Source organism: Pseudophryne corroboree, chromosome 11, assembly GCF_028390025.1.
Source record: "Pseudophryne corroboree isolate aPseCor3 chromosome 11, aPseCor3.hap2, whole genome shotgun sequence".
Lineage (NCBI taxonomy): Eukaryota > Metazoa > Chordata > Amphibia > Anura > Myobatrachidae > Pseudophryne > Pseudophryne corroboree.
Window position 1 is genome coordinate 107459288 of NC_086454.1, and position 18899 is coordinate 107478186.

Genomic DNA, 18899 nt, shown 5'->3' on the forward strand with positions numbered 1-18899 from the left:
TAGTCCGCGGCTGTAGCTACCTCTGTGTCGGCAGTCGCTCGTCCATCCATAATTGTATACCACCTACCTGTGGTGTTTTTTTTTTTTTTCTATCTTCTTGATACTAGTAGCTTACTTTAGGAGTCTGCAGTGCTGAGCTGACAGTGTCCAGCAGGTCCGTCATTATATAATATATACCTGTCCGGCTGCAGTAGTGATATATATATATATATTTTATATCATTATCATCCAGTCTATATTAGCAGCAGACGCAGTACGGTAGTCCACGGCTGTAGCTACCTCTGTGTCGGCAGTCGCTCGTCCATCCATAAGTATACTAGTATCCATCCATCTCCATTGTTTACCTGAGGTGCCTTTTAGTTGTGCCTATTAAAATATGGAGAACAAAAATGTTGAGGTTCCAAAAATAGGGAAAGATCAAGATCGACTTCCACCTCGTGCTGAAGCTGCTGCCACTAGTCATGGCCGAGACGATGAAATGCCAGCAACGTCGTCTGCCAAGGCCGATGCCCAATGTCATAGTACAGAGCATGTAAAATCCAAAACACCAAATATCAGTAAAAAAAGGACTCAAAAATCTAAAATAAAATTGTCGGAGGAGAAGCGTAAACTTGCCAATATGCCATTTACCACATGGAGTGGCAAGGAACGGCTGAGGCCCTGGCCTATGTTCATGGCTAGTGGTTCAGCTTCACATGAGGATGGAAGCACTCAGCCTCTCGCTAGAAAAATGAAAAGACTCAAGCTGGCAAAAGCACAGCAAAGAACTGTGCGTTCTTCGAAATCACAAATCCACAAGGAGAGTCCAATTGTGTCGTTTGCGATGCCTGACCTTCCCAACACTGGACGTGAAGAGCATGCGCCTTCCACCATTTGCACGCCCCCTGCAAGTGCTGGAAGGAGCACCCGCAGTCCAGTTCCTGATAGTCAGATTGAAGATGTCAGTGTTGAAGTACACCAGGATGAGGATGATATGGGTGTTGCTGGCGCTGGGGAGGAAATTGACCAGGAGGATTCTGATGGTGAGGTGGTTTGTTTAAGTCAGGCACCCGGGGAGACACCTGTTGTCCGTGGGAGGAATAGGGCCATTGACATGCCTGGTGAAAATACCAAAAAAATCAGCTCTTCGGTGTGGAAGTATTTCAACAGAAATGCGGACAACATTTGTCAAGCCGTGTGTTGCCTTTGTCAAGCTGTAATAAGTAGGGGTAAGGACGTTAACCACCTCGGAACATCCTCCCTTATACGTCACCTGCAGCGCATTCATCATAAGTCAGTGACAAGTTCAAAAACTTTGGGCGACAGCGGAAGCAGTCCACTGACCAGTAAATCCCTTCCTCTTGTAACCAAGCTCACGCAAACTACCCCACCAACTCCCTCAGTGTCAATTTCCTCCTTCCCCAGGAATGCCAATAGTCCTGCAGGCCATGTCACTGGCAATTATGACGAGTCCTCTCCTGCCTGGGATTCCTCCGATGCATCCTTGCGTGTAACGCCTACTGCTGCTGGCGCTGCTGTTGTTGCTGCTGGGAGTCGATGGTCATCCCAGAGGGGAAGTCGTACTCGTAAGACCACTTTTACTACTTCCACCAAGCAATTGACTGTCCAACAGTCCTTTGCGAGGAAGATGAAATATCACAGCAGTCATCCTGCTGCAAAGCGGATAACTGAGGCCTTGGCATTCTGGGCGGTGAGAAACGTGGTTCCGGTATCCATCATTACTGCAGAGGCAACTAGAGACTTGTTGGAGGTACTGTGTCCCCGGTACCAAATACCATCTAGGTTCCATTTCTCTAGGCAGGCGATACCGAAAATGTACACAGACCTCAGAAAAAGACTCACCAGTGTCCTAAAAAATGCAGTTTTACCCAATGTCCACTTAACCACGGACATGTGGACAAGTGGAGCAGGGCAGGCTCAGGACTATATGACTGTGACAGCCCACTGGGTAGATGTATGGACTCCCGCCGCAAGAACAGCAGCGGCGGCACCAGTAGCAGCATCTCGCAAACGCCAACTCTTTCCTAGGCAGGCTACGCTTTGTATCACCGCTTTCCAGAATACGCACACAGCTAAAAACCTCTTACGGCAACTGAGGAAGATCATCGCAGAATGGCTTACCCCAATTGGACTCTCCTGCGGATTTGTGGCATCGGACAACGCCAGCAATATTGTGTGTGCATTAAATCTGGGCAAATTCCAGCACGTCCCATGTTTTGCACATACCTTGAATTTGGTGGTGCAGAATTATTTAAAAAACGAGAGGGGCGTGCAAGAGATGCTGTCGGTGGCCAGAAGAATTGCGGGACACTTTCGGCGTACAGGCACCACGTACAGAAGACTGGAGCACCACCAAAAACGCCTGAACCTGCCCTGCCATCATCTGAAGCAAGAAGTGGTAACGAGGTGGAATTCAACCCTCTATATGCTTCAGAGGTTGGAGGAGCAGCAAAAGGCCATTCAAGCCTATACAACTGAGCACGATATAGGAGGTGGAATGCACCTGTCTCAAGCGCAGTGGAAAATGATTTCAACGTTGTGCAAGGTTCTGCAACCTTTTGAACTTGCCACATGTGAAGTCAGTTCAGACACTGCCAGCCTGAGTCAGGTCATTCCCCTCATCAGACTTTTGCAGAAGAAGCTGGAGACATTGAAGGAGGAGCTAACACAGATCGATTCCGCTAGGCATGTGGGACTTGTGGATGGAGCCCTTAATTCGCTTAACAAGGATTCACGGGTGGTCAATCTGTTGAAATCAGAGCACTACATTTTGGCCACCGTGCTCGATCCTAGATTTAAAACCTACCTTGGATCTCTCTTTCCGGCAGACACAAGTCTGCTGGGGTTCAAAGAACTGCTGGTGACAAAATTGTCAAGTCAAGCGGAACGCGACCTGTCAACATCTCCTCCTTCACATTCTCCCGCAACTGGGGGTGCGAGGAAAAGGCTCAGAATTCCGAGCCCACCCGCTGGCGGTGATGCAGGGCAGTCTGGAGCGACTGCTGATGCTGACATCTGGTCCGGACTGAAGGACCTGCCAACGATTACGGACATGTCGTCTACTGTCACTGCATATGATTCTCTCCCCATTGAAAGAATGGTGGAGGATTATATGAGTGACCGCATCCAAGTAGGCACGTCAGACAGTCCGTACTTATACTGGCAGGAAAAAGAGGCAATTTGGAGGCCCTTGCACAAACTGGCTTTATTCTACCTAAGTTGCCCTCCCACAAGTGTGTACTCCGAAAGAGTGTTTAGTGCCGCCGCTCACCTTGTCAGCAATCGGCGTACGAGGTTACATCCAGAAAATGTGGAGAAGATGATGTTCATTAAAATGAATTATAATCAATTCCTCCGTGGAGACATTGACCAGCAGCAATTGCCTCCACAAAGTACACAGGGAGCTGAGATGGTGGATTCCAGTGGGGACGAATTGATAATCTGTGAGGAGGGGGATGTACACGGTGATATATCGGAGGATGATGATGAGGTGGACATCTTGCCTCTGTAGAGCCAGTTTGTGCAAGGAGAGATTAATTGCTTCTTTTTTGGTGGGGGTCCAAACCAACCCGTCATTTCAGTCACAGTCGTGTGGCAGACCCTGTCACTGAAATGATGGGTTGGTTAAAGTGTGCATGTCCTGTTTATACAACATAAGGGTGGGTGGGAGGGCCCAAGGACAATTCCATCTTGCACCTCTTTTTCTTCTTTGCATCATGTGCTGTTTGGGGACTAGTTTTTTTGTGCCATCCTGTCTGTAACTGCAGTGCCACTCCTAGATGGGCCAGGTGTTTGTGCCGCACACTTGTGTCGCTTAGCTTGGGTATCCAGCTACCTCTTTGCACCTCTTTTTCTTCTTTGCATCATGTGCTGTTTGGGGAGTGTTTTTTGGAAGGGCCATCCTGCGTGACACTGCAGTGCCACTCCTAGATGGGCCAGGTGTTTGTGTCGGCCACTAGGGTCGCTTAGCTTACTCACACAGCTACCTCATTGCGCCTCTTTTTTTCTTTGCGTCATGTGCTGTTTGGGGAGTGTTTTTTGGAAGGGCCATCCTGCGTGACACTGCAGTGCCACTCCTAGATGGGCCAGGTGTTTGTGTCGGCCAATTGGGTCGCTTAGCTTAGCCATCCAGCGACCTCGGTGCAAATTTTAGGACTAAAAATAATATTGGCCCTCATTCCGAGTTGTTCGCTCGCAAGGCGATTTTAGCAGTATTGCACACGCTAAGCCGCCGCCTACTGGGAGTGAATCTTAGCTTCTTAAAATTGCGAACGATGTATTCGCAATATTGCGATTACACACCTCGTAGCAGTTTCAGAGTAGCTTCAGACTTACTCGGCATCTGCGATCAGTTCAGTGCTTGTCGTTCCTGGTTTGACGTCACAAACACACCCAGCGTTCGCCCAGACACTCCTCCGTTTCTCCAGCCACTCCCGCGTTTTTTCCGGAAACGGTAGCGTTTTTATCCACACGCCCATAAAACGCCGTGTTTCCGCCCAGTAACACCCATTTCCTGTCAATCACACTACGATCGCCGGAGCGAAGAAAAAGCCGTGAGTAAAAATCCTATCTTCATAGCAAATTTACTTGGCGCAGTCGCAGTGCGGACATTGCGCATGCGCACTAAGGGGAAAATCGCTGCGATGCGATGAAATTTACCGAGCGAACAACTCGGAATGAGGGCCATTGTGAGGTGTGAGGTGTTCAGAATAGACTGAAAATGAGTGGAAATTATGGTTATTGAGGTTAATAATACTTCGGGATCAAAATGACCCCCAAATTCTATAATTTAAGCTGTTTTTTAGGGTTTTTTGAAAAAAACACCCGAATCCAAAACACACCCGAATCCGACAAAAAAAATTCGGTGAGGTTTTGCCAAAACGCGTTCGAACCCAAAACACGGCCGCGGAACCGAACCCAAAACCAAAACACAAAACCCGAAAAATTTCCGGTGCTCATCACTACCTTATACACACAGCCTGAAGGTCTTTTAATACATTATTTTTTATAACTTTGTGTATTAAACAAAGTTTGTGTACATTGAGCCATCAAAAAACAAAGGTTTCACTATCTCACGCTCACTCAAAAAAGTCCATATTTCGGAATATTCCGTATTTCGGAATATTTGGATATGGGATACTCAACCTGTACCACATATCACAATGCCCGTGATATAGTATACCATACACCGTAATGCCTATGACACATACCGCAATGCCGTTATACCCTATGCCACACACCGCAATGCCCGTTATACATGCCACACTGCAATGCCCCTGAGACATTATACCACATACCACAATACCCGTGATATAGTATACAACACACCGTAATGCCTGACACATTATGACACACACCGCAATGTCCGTGATACATTATGCCACACACCGTAATGCCCATTACACATTAAGTTCTACAGTAAGTCTTCTGATTACTTTTAAATTACCTGCTCATTGCCAGGGGTTTCATGCTCTTGGTTCCATGCACGGTGCCAGGGATTTTCATGCTCAGGGTGTCATGCTCGTTGCCAGGGGTTTCATGCACTGGGTGTCATGCTCGTTGCTAGTGGGTAGTGCTTGTTGCTAGGGCCGTGCTCCCAGTGCCACATATGCCCCCAGTGCCATATATTCCCCCACAGTGCCAGGTACATGTCCCCAGTGCCAAATATACCCCCCCCCCCAGTGCCACATATGCCCCCAGTGCCAGATATTCCCCCACAGTGCCAGGTATATGCCCCCAGTCCCAGATATTCCCCCACAGTGCCAGGTACATGCCCCCAGTGCCAAATATACCCCCCAGTGCCACATATGCCCCCAGTGCCAGATATTCCCCCACAGTGCCACATATGCCCCCTCAGTGCCTGCTCCCCTCAGTGCCAGATATTCCCCCACAGTGCCAGGTATATGCCCCCAGTGCCAGATATTCCCCCACAGTGCCACATATGCCCCCTCAGTGCCTGCTCCCCCCAGTGTCAGATATTCCCCCACAGTGCCAGGTATATGCCCCAGTGCCACATATTCCCCCACAGTGCCACATATGCCCCCTCAGTGCCTGCTCCCCCCAGTGCCAGATATTCCCCCACAGTGCCAGGTATATGCCCCCAGTGCCAGATATTCCCCCACAGTGCCACATATGCCCCCTCATATTCCCCCACAGTGCCAGATATTCCCCCTACAGTGCCAGGTATATCCCTCCAGTGCCAGATATTCCCCCACAGTGCCACAAATGCCCTCCTCAGTGCCTGCTCCCCCCCCCCCCCACCCCCTCCCTCCTCCTTTGTGTTGGAGGGACACGGAGCGCATAGCGCGCGCCTCTCCCGTGTCCCTCCTGGCTCTCCGGCCGGTCTAATAAAGGAAGTGCCGGTTCGTGAGCCAATCAGAGCTCACGAACGGCACTTCCTTTATTAGACCGGCCGGAGAGCCAGGAGGGACACGGGAGAGGCACGCGCTGTGCCCTCATTGTCCCTCCAACACAGCAGCGGAGGGAAGGAGACCGCAGATTGACATGCGGACGCTCGTCTGCATGTCAATCTGTGCTAAGTCAGTGGCGCCCCCGCAGCCCCTCGCCCCCAAGCCACCGCGAGGACTGCGGGGGCAGTAGTTACGCCACTGCAGGGATAACGGTGTGGAGAAGGGCGATAGTGGTGGTCTATTTTACATAACCCCACCCCCTCCCTGTACTCTGGCCAGTGCCATCTAGCAAGCAACGTGCTACTGCCACCTATGCTACATGTCTATACTAGAGAAGCAGCGGTCACTACAATGTGCTTAAAATACAAGCAGAGCTGCCAGGCAGGATCTTCTGTCTGTGTCACTGTTGTCAGATACTTGTACAGTATATAGATTGCTGGCAGAGGCTGTCCCCCACCCCACCACTCCTGGATCCGCCACTGCAGTAAATGCAAAACAGACCCAATATTTACAGGGTAAAACAGATATAGGTAGATTGACCATATTATCCCTTTTACCTGGGACGCTCATGGATTACACAGGTTCTGTAGCTGGCTGACGTCAAGCCTACATTTCAGCTGGTTTTAATCAGCCACAGAACCTGTGTAATCCATGAGCATCCCAGGTAAAAGGGATAATATGGTTACTCTAATACAGGCAAAGCAAAGACTGGTAGCATGTGCTGTGGTTTGGAGATAATTGGGGGAATGTAATAGGGTGTGAGAATCAGAAAGTGAGAGATTTTGGGAGATTTCTCCTGTTTTTTTAAAGTGGCAAGGTTGAACCAGGTTGATTTTGCCATGTAAATGATTGCCATATAAAAAACAAACAAAAAAAACAGGAGAAATCTCCCAAAATCTCTCACTTTCTGATTCTCACACCCTATTACATTCCCCCCTTTATCCGGGATAATACAAACTATAGGTAAGCCCTTTTCATCAAATACTGTATACCACATGCAACCCACATTGTGTTCAATACCTTGTGTTTACACATAGTTTTATTTGCATCACTGCTACACCCAATGCAGATAACTAAGTGTTACTCTCTGCTTCTTACCTCAAACACTTTCAGAGTGCGGGATAAGGAGGAAGGTTTGTTTCCCTTGAGGGAGAAGACCAGGTTGACAATGGCCTTCCCATCCTTCTCCTCAAATACCAGAGACTCAGTACACTCTGCAGCCTCTGCTGCTGCCGCCGCTGCTTCCCGTTCCTTCCGGGCATCTTCTATTAAACTCTGCCTTCTGCCCAAGAAGCGAGGAGACTGTAAAGGTAAAAGTCACAGATGGTGAGATCAGCTCAGAGAGTTATTGGGGGAGACTCACTACAGTGTGGTGCTTTGCGTGCCAGGAGCACTTCTAACAAATATGCAATTTTTCTCGCCTACAATGTTGGATTTCGCAAAACACATTGTTTGCAGTTTCTGTTATCAGCCTCCAAACTATTGGACAGTGGTTTGGTTCTACCATGTCCAGCCACTGAGAGGAAGAGTAGAGCTATTGGGGGTGATTCAGACCTGATCGCTGGGCTGCTAACCCAGGCAGGGGCAAACGCAGGATTTGCATGGGGGGGTTTCCAGAACTGGGTGGAGCCAAGCACGGGGGTGGGGACTGAGGTGACCCAGTATATGCTGGGTCCATAAAACTAGTGTGTCTGTGTGTGTGTGTGTGTGTGTGTATATATATATATATATATATATATATACCAAAGACGGCTCTCTGGGGTGGATTGCGACTCCTCTCCCCTCAGCTTGAAGAACCAGGCGGCACTCCTCGGGTTTGTTCAGCCATGAAAGGCGTGTATTAAATCACATCAAAGTAAATCAACAGTGACAGGCATAGTGAAACACCAACGTTTCAACGCCTCACAGGCGTTTTTTTCAAGGTGCTATGCTGTGAAAAACGGTGAAAGACAACAACCAAACCTCACATAAGCAAGTCTTACCTTTTAAAGTGTGTAGATAAGACCACCCTCTCCTCCCCACTGGTGTCTTCCTGGAGCCGGGAGCCGCGGGCTGCGGTGTTTCTGGGGGGTGCGGTATGCGTGACGACGTCACGCGCTGCATCCTCTCCCATTCGCCCGCTGCCGCCAGCCTTCCGTTGCCAGGGACTCCGTTGCTAAGGGCACAGAAGGCGGAAGATGGGTTAAGTGACATGAAAATAAACTTACAAATAGAGTGAATATTGGGAGCTGTTAAGCTCCGTGGACAATGACATCAGGTGCAATACAGAGATCAAGTGACTGAGACACAATACTAATATAAAAACATTACTGATAAAAACATAGCTGGGAAGCGCAGCCAGAGTGGTTACACTACTGGATGATACACATACTGTTAGATGTCCTACGCTAATTTAATTTAGGCATACTGAAGTACCACACAGGTACTCGGCCTGACTGCTATGCATTATAATCCCACTTTATGCAGACTATAGCATGGTGGCTTAAACGTATAGTATATTATGTAATGTACATAGGGCCACTGAAGCAGGGCAATCACAATACATACAAGGCTGTGTAGCCCCCCTACCCGGGGGTGACTGAACCTATATATATGGTCCCTACATTAACTAGGGGGCTATACTCAGTACTGCTTAGGAAAAAAGCCAGGAAAAGGAGAAGAGGAAGAAAGGGCCATGGGGAGGGAAGGAAATTCAAGAAGGAAACCAGAAAACAGAAGGACTAGGACAGAAGAGAGGAAGGGAAGAGAAGAGGAAAAAAGAAAGAAGGGAAAGGGAGATGGAAGACCCAGATAGGAACAGCGAAACCTGAGCGGTAAACACTGTAGGATGCCACGACATAAGGAGAAGATGGGGAACGAAAGGAAAAGGAACAAAGAGCGAAAAAACAAGAGGGAAAAAGGAAAGAAAAAGAAGAAAGAGAAAAGAAAAAAAAATGAGTCAGAACATAGCACCTTGAAAAAAACGCCTGTGAGGCGTTGAAACGTTGGTGTTTCACTATGCCTGTCACTGTTGATTTACTTTGATGTGATTTAATACACGCCTTTCATGGCTGAACAAACCCGAGGAGTGCCGCCTGGTTCTTCAAGCTGAGGGGAGAGGAGTCGCAATCCACCCCAGAGAGCCGTCTTTGGTATATTAGCAGTGGAGGAGGGCACCCCGGTAGTTGTCTTTTGACAGTGAGTGCCATTATAAAACCAATGGTATATATATATATATATATATATATATATATATATACACACACACATATACATATCTACATATATATATGCCGTATATACACCTATATACACACACATATATATATATATATATATATATATACACATAGCATATTAAACATGCATGTGTGTGTTTATATGTATGTACATACAAGTGTATATGTACTATAATTAAAATAAAGTAAACTTTTATTAAGCACTTACAAGTGCCACCAGGAAGACAGCAGGCTGCAGGGGACACTAGACAGCCATTAATAATACTCGGCTCGCAAAATGCAGCAAAAAAAATTAATAATAATAATATTTGTTATTTTTTTTAGGTGGGGGGGGGGGGTTATGGGTGCTTTTGGAGACAAACAGGGTAAGGCATCTGGGGAATGCATAGCATGGATACATAGGTAATTTATTTGTGATGATCAGGGTGTAGCCCAAACTGACACAATTTTTCGAATGTAGAAATCCTGTATGGCCTGCCGATCAGAGGCAGAACTCTGGGAGGCAACGGAGTCATCTGCCGCCGGGCTCCTGCTCAGGAGGGGGGCACCTCTCCTCCCATTCTGTGTCACCATTGAATTAAGTTAACTGATAGCTGTCGCTGTCTTTTCAGTGGCTGACTTCCTCACTGGTCCCTGCACCTTACAAATCACACCCTATTTATTATACTGAATATACACATTTTACAAGTATCACAGCCAGGATTAGAAACCACAACCTATTACACTGGAAGCAGCCACCTTACTGGTGAAGTTATTTGCTCCTGTATAGGAAATATGAGAATTTTAACTATATGAAGATACTTCTCTGACAATTGCACATAACTTCATATAGTTAGAATTCTCATGCTTCCTCTACAGGAGCAAATAGCTCCATCAGTAAAGTGTCTGCTGTTAGTGTAACAGGTCATGGATTCTAATTCTGGGTATGACTGCTAAGAAAATGTGTGATTTAAAATAAAAGACAATTAAATGTATAAATACAGTATATCATTCACACACACACACACACACACACACACACACACACACACACACTTATATTAATATAGGAAATAGAGGGGCACCAATATTTATCTTGCCTCCGGGCAACTGTGACGAACTTACGCCACTGCTGCCGATTATTGTGTGACTTCAGGTCAGAGTACCGCACTACAGTAAATAACATTCTACAGTACTGTATGTATGGGGGAATTAACTCATAGAAATAATAATGTTCTATTTTTTTACGTTGATATAACACTGTAATTCTCAAATTCGGTCCTCAGGACACCAAATAGTTAATGTTTTCCAGGTCAATTGTGGATCTTTAAAATGTGACAGTTGATGATACACAGGTGATACTGAATATGGATCGGAGCTGGGGCTTCAGATATATAGTACTTACCCCTTTCACACAGCCGGATGGTACCAGATCATCGTCATTCACACAGGACACTTGGGGATTTTGTCATCTACAAGCGCTCCTGAGCCTGCCAATCAGCAGCCTTTAAGGGATGGCCCAGGTCGTGTATGCCTTTCACACTGCAGCTGACCTGGGTCGGACCCAGGAATAACCCTGGTTGCGGACCCTGGACGAAACCTGGATGCACGACTGGTTCGTCGTTTTCACATCGAGCCAGAACCCAGGTCGCATCGGCTTGCCCCGGCAATAACACAGGTTCTCAGCTCAGTGTGAAAGGCATATTACTGTAGGTGGTCTGGAAAATATAAACTAGGGGGGGGTTGGAAATACTGATATATTACTGTATGTTAAGTGCACATATAAAGAATAACAGTGAAAGAATGAAAGTCTGCACTAAGAGGTATCTTTGTACAAGACCGAGGCCAGCTCAGGCCCCATTCTCCCATACATGGCTCAGGCCCCATTCTCCCATACACGGCTCAGGCCCCATTCTCCCATACACAGCTCAGGCCCCATGCTCCCATACACGGCTCAGGCCCCATTCTCCCATACACGGCTCAGGCCCCATTCTCCCATACACGGCTCAGGCCTTATTCTCCCATACACAGCTCAGGCCCCATGCTCCCATACACGGCTCAGACCCCATTCTCCCATACACGGCTCAGGCCCCATTCTCCCATACACGGCTCAGGCCCCATTCTCCCATACACGGCTCAGGCCCCATTCTCCCAGACACGGCTCAGGCCCCATTCTCCCAGACACGGCTCAGGCCCCATTCTCCCAGACACGGCTCAGGCCCCATTCTCCCAGACACGGCTCAGGCCCCATGCTCCCAGACACGGCTCAGGCAGTGATGTGATGAGGAGGATATTGATAAGGGGGACAGGATAGGGGTAATTATGAAGAAAACATTTATATGGGAATTATGAAGATGGAGAAGGGGTGTTAGTAGGCCAGGACAGTCATGGTGAAACATGTATAGAGAAGGGGCTTATCAGTACACACATTTCTTATGCGCCTAATATAATATGCTTTCTTTTAGAACCATTATTTATCTTTTAAGTATGTCCTCCACTATATTGGATTTCTAGACGCTGAAATAGTATTAAATATACATTTCCATCTCTAAACAGCTAATAATGACTCCTTTTTATGCCTACTTTCCATTTCTCACTTCTGTGAGATGTGGAAGTGAGGTATTAAAAGATGGGGTGCAGGTGATTGGTGCCCTTCTTACTATCATGCGTATGGGTCAAAACAGATGATAATGACAAATACAGAATCACGCCCGTGACTGCTCACTGGTCACATCCCCTACCATCTTTCTGGCATGCAATCATGCTTGCAGGATAATTACCTGTCATCTTGGAAGGTGGCACTCTAATCTGATGAGTCTCTCAGACATTGCAGAAGAGTGGGCAACTATGAGATAAATCTAGGGACTATGCATAGCAGACTTGAAGAATATACCTGTCTGCCTTCTGTAGTCTGCAATGGCTGATAATAAAGTACATTAGCTTTGTAAGTTGTAAAAGAAAAAAACATATGTTTAAGACTGCCTGGGGTGCTAAACTTGACTTGAAGTTTGTTCAGCCCAAACCTAATATGCATGAAGGTAAAACTGTTTAAAGGTTGTTTTCTTATTTTAGGAAGAACTCCTACTAAAATATATTTGTAATATGTGTGTAAATATACCAATATTAGAACTTAAAGTAGAAAACTGTTGATCATTGGAAAATACCTTAATACTGTATGACCCCACACACCACTGGTAGAGGGGAAGAGAATATGACCCCCACACACCACTGGTAGAGGGGAAGAGACTATGACCCCCACACACCACTGTTAGAGGGGAAGAGACTATGACCCCCACACACCACTGGAAGAGACTATGACCCCCACACACCACTGGTAGAGGGGAAGAGACTTTGACCCCCACACACCACTGGTAGAGGGGAAGAGACTATGACCCCCACACACCACTGGTAGAGGGGAAGAGACTATGACCCCCACACACCACTGGGAGAGACTATGACCCCCACACACTACTGGTAGAGGGGAAGAGACTATGATCCCCACACACCACTGGTAGAGGGGAAGAGACTATGACCCCCACACACCACTGGAAGAGACTATGACCCCCACACACCACTGGTAGAGGGGAAGAGACTATGATCCCCACACACCACTGGTAGAGGGGAAGAGACTTTGACCCCCACACACCACTGGTAGAGGGGAAGAGACTATGACTCCCACACACCACTGGTAGAGGGGAAGAGACTATGACCCCCACACACCACTGGTAGAGGTGAAGAGACTATGATCCCAACACACAACTGGTAGAGGTGAACAGACTATGATACCCACACACCACTGGTAGAGGGGAAGAGACTATGACCCCCACACACCACTGGTAGAGGTGAAGAGACTATGACCCCCAAACACCACTGGTAGAGGTGCAGAGACTATGACCCCCACACACAACTGGTAGAGGTGAAGAGACTATGACCCCCCCACACCACTGGTAGAGGTGAATAAGGAAATGGGTGTTGCCTAAACATGGAGAGGATATTAGAAGTAGGCATCACAGCAATCCTTTTGTATCACTGAGCAGTATATAATAATATGATGTGGGGATTCCTGCCATTGTGTAAAATAAGACAGATAAAAATAGTCATCTCAGACAGTAGGTATAGAGAGCAGCAAGTTTAAAAACATCACTTACATGTACATGTCAGAATTATGTGGGTCACACATTAGCGTACAATTCCCGGATTCCCAAATGCCTATTTGATCTGCCAGACATACACTAGATGACTGACAATCCGTCAGGGAAAAGGACTCCATACATCAGCAATTGATTGGTGCAATTTGCCGGTTTGCAGATGATTGTGCAAATAAATCTGCAATGTATGGGGTTCACAGACCGCGGATTCAGAGCAAATATCAATTGGGATTGTTAAATAAGGTTGTCTAACACGTTGGATTTCACAGATCAATTGGGGCTGGAGGTTGCTAGTGTATGGTAACAATTAGCAGATTTGCAGACCGATGAGCCTTTCAAGATTGGCAGATCTGTATTTGCTGAAAATGACCTGCAAATCTCTGAAAAATATCTGTAATGTATGGGTGCAGATTGGTGGACTGGGGAATCTTTAAATCTGGTAAAAAAAATCTCAGTATTTGCAGATTGTTTTTTTGTGATTGCTGATGTATGGGGAGCCTAAATACAGCATATTAAAAATCCCTGACTGTCGATCCAGGTCATTCTTTGGTCCGAATCGATGAATCTTCCCCAGAATGGGGAATTGAGGCAATAATTTGCAGATGTATGGAACTCTCTAGTCATTGCTATCTTGACGTTAGACATAATAATAAAATAGTGACATCATTTGTGTCCAGTAATGTATATTGCAATAATGCAAATACTTGACTTATTTCTCAAAAGGCCATTTCAGTTGTTGCCTCAGAATGGTTAGAGGCAGGGACGTGCGTTGAGTTAATTGCAGAGGAGGCACTAGCTAGTATCAAAGCCAGATTTAGTAAAAATGATTAGAATAATGCAAAGACAATATTTGTAATAGTTACATAGATTCTGAGGTGGAAAAAAAGACAATTTGTCCATCAAGTTCAACCTATTTGTGGTCTCCTACGCTGTATTATTTTAAGGACTAATTTTGTCTGTTATTAATGTCAGCCGTTGTGTTTATTCCTTTTTTTTTATAACTATAGTTTGTGATGACGCACCATAACCCTGTATATTCTTATCCATTAGGTACTTATCTAGCCCATTCTTAAAAGTGTTGGCCTAGTCCACCATTACTACTCTCTCAGGCAGGGAATTCCAAACACGTATTGTCCTTACTGTGAAGAAACTTTTACGTCTCTGTGTGCGAAATCTCCTCTCCTCTAACCTAAACAGGTGTCCACGTGTCCTCTGTGTTGATCTTACCAAAAACAGATCCCCCAAAAGCTCTGTGTATTGTCCCCTTATGTATTTGTAAATGTTGATCATGTCCCCTCTTAGTCTCCTCTTTTCCAGTGTAAACATGCCTAGCCTCGCAAGCCTTTCCTCGTATTCCAGAGTCTCCATCCCCTTAATTAGTTTGGTCACCCGCCTCTGAACCTTTTCTAGTTCCAGGATATCATTTTTGTAGTATGGTGCCCAAAATTGTGCACAGTATTCAAGATGTGGCCTCACTAGGGACTTATATAATGGGAGTATAACACTCTCGTCCCTTTCGTCAATTCCCCGCATTATATATGCTAATACCTTGTTAGCCTTCTTTGCTGCAATCCTACTTTGGGTACTGCTGCTTAGTTTGCTATCTATGTGAGCACCTAAGTATTTTTCCAGTACAGAATCCCCTAATTTTACCCCATTTAGTATGTAGGTGTTATTTTTGTTCTTGCTACCAAAGTGCATTACCTTACACTTGTCTGTATTGAAGCTCATTCTCCATTTTGCTGCCCATGCTTCCAGTTTAACTAAGTCGTTCTGAAGAGGCTCAGCATCTCCCTCCGTATTTATAACCTTACACAATTTGGTATTGTCGCAAAAATTTACACTATGCTCTCTAGATCTACTGCTAGATCGTTAAAGAAAATGTTGAACAACAGTGGTCCGGGTTCCATTTACCACAAAGCGCTGCTCCCTATTATCTAACCAATTTCTGACCCAAGTGCATATTGTGCTCCCTAGCCCTAGTTGTATTTTCATATACTGTATGTAGTCAAAACTCTGGTGTATACGTTAGTATGATAGGAAAGGCTCTGCCTCACCTGCCTCACCTCACCGCACGTCACTGGTTAGAGGCTCGCCTGATTGCTGTGACGCTCAGCAGGAACATAAGATGTATGAGATACTTGGTCATTTCGGACTGCGCATTTGTGTTAGCCAGTAGGACAGATGGAAGATTCTTGGCTAACTAGTTTAAAAATGGCATGCTTTTGATACACAAAGCACCTTTCTTCTTCTTCAGACAAGATTTACAAATGTGTGTCCTGTAAATATAACTGGTACACTGTTTTTCTTACCTGAGGTACATGCAATTCTTATTAAAGATATTTAATTCTACAGTAGTTCTCTAAATATATGTCAGTGTACTGTATATAACATGTGAATTCCCATAGCTGAATTGGATGACCTTTCAGCAAATCATCAAAGATTTATTGGATGCTATGTGAGGACAGTGGAAACACACAATTTTCGGTCTTTCAAGAACTGTTAGATTAAACTAAATAGATGTTTAATTTATTATTAGCAGTGTAATTGTGTTATGAGATGTATACCTATTTGCCTCTTTAGAAAGATCACTTCTGTTTGGCTCGTTGTGTTATTTATCTAAAAAGTCTTGTACATTTAAAGCAAATTCAAACTATAAAAATGAAACCTTGACACTGCTAAAAAAAAAAAGTCTTTGATCTCTATATAAAAATATGCCGCACCAAGAAAATGGAATTTATTATTGTGTTAATAAAATAATCTGGTAAACATATGTATCTTATTACAGTAATCCGTAACCCGTTCATGTACCATTTCATTACAGAAGCGTCTTAATATTGTGGACTATTTAAGCACTGTATTACAATAAAGACCGTTGGGACCTAAACTACTGTAAGTGCCTTATGTAAATGTGCTATTAGTAACATTTTCCAATCTATATATATAAATGCGAAAGCCCTCACTCTCTCACTCACTCACTCACTCACTCACTCACTCACTCACTCACTCACTCTGACTGACTCATCACTAAAAATTCTCTTACTTCCCGATATGTTAGGAAGATAAAATTTAACATAGGTATTCTGCAGGTGGGAAATTAGAAAACTATGAAATTAGAATTTTAATAAATTTCCCCTAAGGGGATGAAAAGGGGGTTGACATGATGACGTAATCACGATGCATGGCTTAAGTTGCGTGAACGATAACGCCAAAATGGACTATCCGGTCCAAATTTGGATTGCCCCTCCAGTGTGTAGAATTTAATAAACTACAAAAATGGTCCTGTCACTTTTTACTGTATCTGCTACAGGTGTTCCTCAGGTAACGCCAAGCACCATGGATTAATATTTACTTACATTAAGACGTCTCAAATTTACATCGCTATAGATTTACAAAATTGTTAACACATTTATATTTACAACTGTGAAAATCAGAAACTCCTGTGTGAAGAACGGGTAGAACAGCTAGTATATGTATAAAATTATCAGGTGCTTATCAGAATATATATATATATATATATATATATATGATTTTCTGTCTCGAAACATATTGTATGTCATTACAGGTAGTGTCCTTGTTGTGCACATGGCTAGTAACTGAATAGTTTCCATCCCTCTACTCTGCAAATGTGTATGTCAAAAATATGTTGCAATAAACAGATGAGGACTATTTTCATTGAATGCTATTAGTATAAGGCAATTTGTATTCCCGGATTGGTTTGTTAGTGACTAGTATATATTGTTAGAAAGCAATGACACTGAAGGTACAGCTATTATTTCCATAGTGTCACTAAAGCTCTTGAATTCACGTAGGATGACAACACACAACTGAAGCTGTATAAAGCAAGATGAGAAAACAGGCTCGATAGGTATAACGATTAAACACACCACAACAGTTATAAGGATTAAACACACCACAACAGGAATAAAGGTTAAACACACCACATAGGTATACAGATTAAACACACCACAACAGGTATAAAGGCTAAACACACCAAAACAGGTATATAAAGGCTAAACACACCACAACAGGTATCAAGGCTAAACATACCACCTAGGTATAAAGTTTAAACACACCGTCCACAACAGGTATAAAGACAAAACACACCACATCAGGTATACAGACTAAACACACCATATAGGTATAAAGATTAAACACACCACAACAGGTATACAGACTAAACACACCACATAGGTATAAAGATTAAACACACCACAACAGGTATACAGACTAAACACACCACAACAGGTATACAGAATAAACACACCACAGAGGTATACAGATTAAACACACCACAACAGGTATAAACACACCACAACAGGTATAAATACTAAACACACCACAACAGGTATAAATACTAAACACATAACATACAGTAGGTATAAAGACTAAATACATCACAAGAAGTAGAAAGACTTAAAACACTACAACAGTTATATAAAATTAAACACATAACAACAGGTAGAAAGTCTAAACACACAACAAAAAGTATAACAACTAAGCACACCACAAAAAATATAAGCACATCAAACAGGTACAGTATACATACTAAAATGCAACAGTTCTAAAGACTTTTCCAGACAACTTTACAGAAATATATTGAGCACAAGATCCCTTACCAGGATAGCCTCAGCCTGCTTGGGATCAAGCTCAGAAACAGCCCTTCTGAAGCTCTTCCCAGCAGATCCGGAGATGTTTGGTGTTGGCATCGCTACTCTTTTAGAAGTAGGTTCTGTGCACCTGCTAGACTGCTACCAGCTCAGGCTTTAATAGGGCAAGTCTGACGTCACTTCTCCCCCCACCACCACCACAACCTCTCAGCCTGAGGGAGGAGGCTGGACACTGGTCCTCTAGTACATCGCTCTCATATTCAGTACAACCTGCAGAGCATCACTCTCTGTTCAATGGTTAAATGTCTGCAGAACATCTGAATAAAATAAATAAATGTGACATATATTCTACATAGATAAATCTTCCTCAACAAGCTACAAATGAGTAAACTAGTAAAGTAAACTATTTCTCCTTGCATTACAGATCAGGCATTATTAAAGCAATGTTCTGGGGTGTTCATGTGTTATATCAGGGACAACAATCACTACAGACCCAATATAATATGAAGTTTGTGTGTCATGAATACGACTATC

The 18899-nt window shown here is 44.6% G+C and overlaps 1 protein-coding gene across 1 annotated transcript in view; it reads right to left on the reverse strand.

Annotated features, from left to right (window-relative positions):
• Nucleotides 1–18471, reverse strand: part of TH (tyrosine hydroxylase) — a 160193-nt gene extending 141722 nt beyond the window's left edge. Inside the window, exons 1-2 of the mRNA XM_063946119.1 lie at nt 18375–18471; nt 7509–7712 (exon numbers count right to left, since the gene is read on the reverse strand). Coding sequence (XP_063802189.1) covers nt 7509–7712; nt 18375–18464 — 294 coding nt within the window. The 5' untranslated portion in view covers nt 18465–18471. The remainder of the gene's footprint in view (nt 1–7508; nt 7713–18374) is intronic.
• Nucleotides 18472–18899: the final 428 nt, after the last annotated feature.